The 5978-nt window shown below is 48.6% G+C and overlaps 1 protein-coding gene across 1 annotated transcript; it reads left to right on the forward strand.

Annotated features, from left to right (window-relative positions):
• Positions 1-383: 383 nt before the first annotated feature.
• LOC311226496 (spindlin-1-like) lies at positions 384-1256 on the forward strand (the record flags this gene model as incomplete). Its single annotated transcript, XM_084311921.1, has 1 exon — positions 384-1256. One exon carries the CDS (start codon positions 384-386, stop codon positions 1254-1256), a length of 873 nt encoding a protein of 290 aa, XP_084168047.1.
• Between the last annotated feature and the right edge of the window lie 4722 nt (positions 1257-5978).

Raw genomic sequence — 5978 nt, forward strand, 5'->3', positions numbered from 1 at the left:
AACACTCCGTTTTCAACATCCACATATCAGACAAGGCGTTTGGTATAAAGAACACGTAATTATGTCAGAATTGGCAGTCAAAGCCATCACAGATAGAACAGTAAAACGTGATGAATGGAAATCATTAAGAGATTTTATAAATGCTAACAAAAAACTAGGATACGTACACCACTGTTTTGGGACAAATTCCGGAATTGAAACCATTAGACTCTCATGTGACATGACACTGGTTGCCCTATCAATCCTGAAGAAATAAATTAGAATTAACAGCCGACGGTACATTCAAATCCCTGTACTTTTCTCTCTCTCACTGCCTCTAGCGGAGCCGGGTCTCGGCGCCTTGTCCTCCCTAACTCGACCCTCACAACCTGGCCTGCATTCCGATGACACGGTGCAAGAAACGCAGCAGCAAGGAGCTGAGGCCCTCGACCCTCATCACCCCAGCCCCCGACCCCGATAACATGCTGGGCCTGAGGATCGACCACATGTGGCGTGAGAAGGGCAGGGTGACCAGGTGGACGGGCGCGGTCCTGGAACACTACACTATGGACAACAGTTACCTCTACATTATCAAGTACGACAACCTCGACTGCGTCTGTGGCATCGAACTGTTCAAAGACAAGCGCGTGTCCGACCTGCGGGTGTTGGCAGAGAAAGTCGTGAACAATAAGATCAAGGCACCCCCCGGCGCAGAGGAACTGGTGGGGCAGGCCGTAGAACACTTCTTTGAGGAGGAGGACGGGGAAAAGAACGCGTGGAGGGGTATGGTCCTGTCCCGTGCCCCCGTCATGACGCACTGCTATTACATCACCTACAAGAACGACCCCGTACTCTATATGTTTGAACTCTGGGATGACTACAGGGACGGAGACCTCCACATCCTGCCCGAGTCAGAGATCAAGCACTTGATGCCGGGGAACAGGAAGACGGACGAGGAGACAGCGAGTCTGGTGGCGAAACGAGTGCAGTATACCACAGACGAGGGCCAACAGAGAACCGGCCGGGTGATCTGTCAGGTCCCCGCCACGCCCGACGTGTATTACATCAAATACGACGACGACTTCCACATTTACGTCTACGAACTAGTACCCAACCCCGCTCCTGGTGACATAACCCCACGGGTGACATTCCTGCCTGATGAGGAAAACACTCTCCCACGCAGTCCAGACGAGAAAAGAAAAGATGAAGATTCTCCACCACAACCGAGAGTACCCACAAGGAAAAGACGGCGAGGCTCCCAGAAAACAAAGATTTGATAACCAAAGACTGTGGCCTGCCAAGGGTGGATTTCGTGGGGACAACAGAACATTTCGCTTGCCATGCCGGAGTGGGGGTCCGAGGGATGGATGGGACAGACGCACCGAGATCCGGCCTCCATCCACACAGGGAAGTAAAGCACACACACACACGTCCGGCTGAAGTAGAGAACAGCTTGTTAAATGGTTATAGCCTCTAAATATGATTTCATAAAGGTCATAGTATTTCCTTTACAATATCACTATACAATCTATAAATGATTTAGAGTTCTCTTTCCGAAAAAGAGGTATTTTCTGTCTCCTATAAACCGGTTATGCTGTCGCTCTCCCGGGTCGTCTGGCTTGGGGCCCCAGCCAGGGGATCGGGGGGTGAGAGGCCACATAATGCAGGAGGGCGGGACATAGAACTTAGGAGACCACAAATATTTGTTCTGAAACATATCCTTTGAGTTTTATTTACCAACACCCGTATATATATATATATGTTATTGAAGCTATATACAAACTGACATTTTGACCGTTTATCAGGGGTGACCATAGCTTTCCCCACTCCAATCCCACCCGGCCAGAGGTTTTTCCTGGGCCCATGTGGACGAGGGGCCAGCGGCAACACAGACAGTGACCACGACCGGAGGCTGCAAACCTTTCTGACCACACCACCAGCCTGTCCGGCGTGAGACGAGAGAAGCAGACTGGCACACATCCCCCTCAACACGCTGAGTGTGGTGTCCTATACACACACGCACACCCCGCCCGACCCAGGCGGACATCCCCCGCTGATCGTTGTGCCCCCCCACACTCTCTCTCTCTCTCTCTCTCTCTAAACGAACACTGAACAATTTTCTCTGATAAAGCGCGTTGAACAATTGGCTCACTCTCTGAACGCTGCTACGGAGCCTGGACACTTCGCCCGTGTTTTTCTCTATAGCTCTGTCTCTCTCTCGCCTACCCATTCAGAAGAAACATGCAAGGATGAAGTGGACGACCGCGGCTCCTGTTACACACAACTGTCATTGCTGATTTACTACTGCTGAGTTTTTTTTTTTTACACAATGTATATTCTATTTCAAATTAGTTTGACGGCGCTTTTAATTGTCCGTTTCGCATTGTTATTTTTTTATATACAGAGCATTGCTTGGCTGCTGAGCCACTTATAAAAAGGGTGAAGTAATTGTCATACAATATGCATTCTAACCGTGCCTTAGTTGTCATGTTTTTGATTCCCATTTGAATTTGGTGAAATTTAGCTTTGTTTCAGATAAACATTTGCCTTTTATTTTGATTAAATTTGATTATTATTTTACTCCACTTACCTATCAACTTTGATTATTATTTTACTCCACTTACCTATTAAATTTGATATGAATAACTTTTCCTTATTGTTTATCTTTAGATCCTCAGACCTTGCATGCCCCATTTGCCTTTACTTTAATTACCTCTTACAGTTCTGTGTGACTGCTAATTTCTGTTTAGAGGCAATGTTTGGAGTCGATACGATTTGTAGAGACCTTTTGTTCTACGTACTGTTTTGTATTTCTGTATGCCTATAGTGTTTTTTGTATTTTACTAGCTATTTCCCTGCCACAACATTCTACCTCATACTTACCTCATTTTTTTTTTACGGGCCGTGTTTTGATACGATTTATCTTTAGATATTAGACTATGTTTGATTGCATTTGTCTTTATATGCTGTAGTTTGAATTTTGATTTTTTTTCCCGCTGCTATACTCACTCAGATTCGATGTTGTGTTCTTGGCATATTAATTCATATTGCGATCAAAAGGGTGAAATTGTAGTGGAATAATTGTGATCGCATATCAATTAATATGCTTGCTATATACACCTATAGAATACATTGGCCTTAAGCAAACAATACTGTGTCTGCCTTCGTGACATCTTGACGTCCTGTTTTATCATGTGACCTCGACACGACCACAGGGTCGGACTTCGTTACATCCTTTGACAATGTACCACATCTGGGACCTATATGTTTACAATTCGTATGACACCTCAAATGAGATAAGCCTTTGATATACAACTAAATACTGTGTCCATAATGACCGCACGACCCATTGTAATGTCTGTGACCAAGGTCTGTTTTATATTCACATGCTAAAGCACATAATGTCTTTTGTTCCTATGATGTGAGATATGTACCAAGAGGTCAGACCCATGACGATTTTCATTGCGACACAAGGCAGACACTTGACCTTCTTACAATCTCTGCCAGGCAGCATAAGCTTTCACATTTGGGCCACCTTTCACTTCCTGAAAACACACACACATAGACACACACACATAGAGACACACACATAAACACACACACATAGACACGCACACATAAACACACACACACATAGACACGCACACACATGCACACACATGCATGTGCACGACAATTTACCCCTTATGCGATCTCTGGCAAACAGGGACTTCCTCTATGAAACTAACTGACTACAAGTGTTTTACGGCATGTCAACTGTCTCAAGTTCACAGGTCAAGTGATGTTGCAAGACAATGCAACACCTCACTTCCTAAAAACACACACACACACACACGCCCACGCATATGTAAGCACACACACATAGCCGTGCACACACGCACATACATACACAAGCACACACATGCACGTGTAAGCATAACACACACACACACACACTTTCACTTCCTGAAGTCACACTCTCACACACACACACACTGACGGGGAGGGCTATATAATCTCCTGAATTCCATCTATCAGCACACATGTTGGCATCTTGCATTGCTTACTGTCAGTATGTGTCCAGTCATGTGTGACTGCCCAAATAAAACGAACAAACGTATTTGTTTTGCAGTTTTCATCTTTATTTCAACAGCTCTCTTGCTATCATAGATATTTTTCCATTACACTGGCCACGGCCTTCGTCGCTCAAGGGGTTACAATGGTTTTTGGGCTTTGCAAATTTTTACAGGCGCTTTATTCGCAACTTTAGCGCCTTAGCCAATCCTTTAACAGCTCTCACTAAGGCCTCTCTCCCTGGCTTTGAATGGTCGCCTAGGGCTGAGTCGGCCTTCTGCGATCTTAAACGTCGTTTTACATCCGCTCCTGTATTGATCCGCCATGACGCAGAGGTTCCGTTCATTGTGGAGGTGGATGCCTCTGACATCGCGGTGGGGGGGGTGCTCTCTCAGAGATGCTTAAAGGATGGGAAAGTGCACCCGTGTGCTTTTTTTTCTCGCCGTCTGTCACCAGCCGAGCGTAATTACGACGTGGGTAATCGGGAGTTATTGGCGATCAAATTCGCACTGGAGGAGTGGAGACATTGGTTAGAGGGGGCGACACATCCTTTCATTGTTTGGACTGATCATAAGAACTTGGCTTACATCCAAGGGGCTAAACGCCTTAACGCTCGCCAGGCCAGGTGGACGTTGTTCTTCACACGATTTCGATTTACCATCTCCTATAGACCCGGCTCCAAGAATATCAAACCTGACGCTTTGTCGCGCCAGTTTGATCTTCCTGGTCGGGAGGAGCAGCCCCATCCCATTATTCCACCGGCCTTGATTTTGGCACCCGTGTCCTGGGGCATAGAGAGGGTGGTAAGGTCGGCGCTAACGCGGGAGCCCGATCCAGGTGGGAGTCCTCCGGGACGGTCGTATGTTCCCAAGGTGGCGCGCTCACGCTTGCTACAGTGGGCACATGCATCATCCCTCACCAGCCACCCAGGGGCAACCAGGACCCTGGAATTTATCCGTAGGAGGTTGTGGTGGCCGACAGTGGAGGGGGATACGCGTTCCTTTGTGGCGGCCTGTCCGGTGTGCGCACGTAGTAAGACCTCTCGACGGGCACCGGCGGGTCTCCTCCGACCACTTCCTATTCCTAAACGACCCTGGTCACACATATCTCTGGACTTTATTTCTGGTCTTCCCCTTTCGGACGGGTTCACCACCATTTCGGTGGTGGTGGATCGGTTCTCTAAGGCGGCTCACTTTGTCCCTCTCCCCAAGCTTCCATCGGCCCGGGAGACTGCTGATTTAGTTATACAGCATGTCTTTCGGGTCCACGGGCTGCCAGTGGATATCGTGTCGGACCGGGGTCCTCAGTTCGCCTCCAGGTTCTGGAAGGCGTTTGCCGCCGGCCTCGGCGCCTCTGTCAGTCTGTCGTCTGGGTTCCATCCACAGTCGAACGGGCAGACGGAGCGGGTCAACCAGGATTTGGAGGGAGTCTTGAGATGTTACGTTGCCGGTAGTCCGGCAACGTGGAGTAGGAGGTTGGCTTGGGCTGAGTACGCGCATAATACCCTTCTCTCCTCTTCTACCGGTATGTCTCCCTTTCAGTGCCAGTATGGTTTTCAACCTCCTCTGTTTCCCGAGCAGGAGCAGGTGGCGGAGGTGCCCTCGGCCCAGGCACATGTGGCTCGCTGTCGCAGGACGTGGAAACAGGTTCGGAAGGCACTACAGAAGGTTTCGGTTAGTACCCAACGGCAAGCTAACCGTAAGCGTCGTCCGGCTCCAGTTTACAGTCCAGGGCAGCGGGTTTGGCTTTCCACCCGGGATCTCCCTCTCCGGGTGGAATCCAAGAAGCTGGCTCCTCGCTTTATAGGACCATTTAAAGTGATTCATCGGGTTAATCCAGTGGCTTACAAGCTACGACTTCCGAGCTCTATGAGGGTTCATCCGACGTTTCATGTGTCCCTGTTGAAGCCATTCCTCTCATCGCCCTTGGCCCCGCCACTGCCTGTG

Source organism: Notolepis coatsorum (assembly GCF_963971535.1).
Source record: "Notolepis coatsorum genome assembly, chromosome: 4".
In the NCBI taxonomy this organism is placed as follows: Eukaryota; Metazoa; Chordata; class Actinopteri; order Aulopiformes; family Paralepididae; genus Notolepis; species Notolepis coatsorum.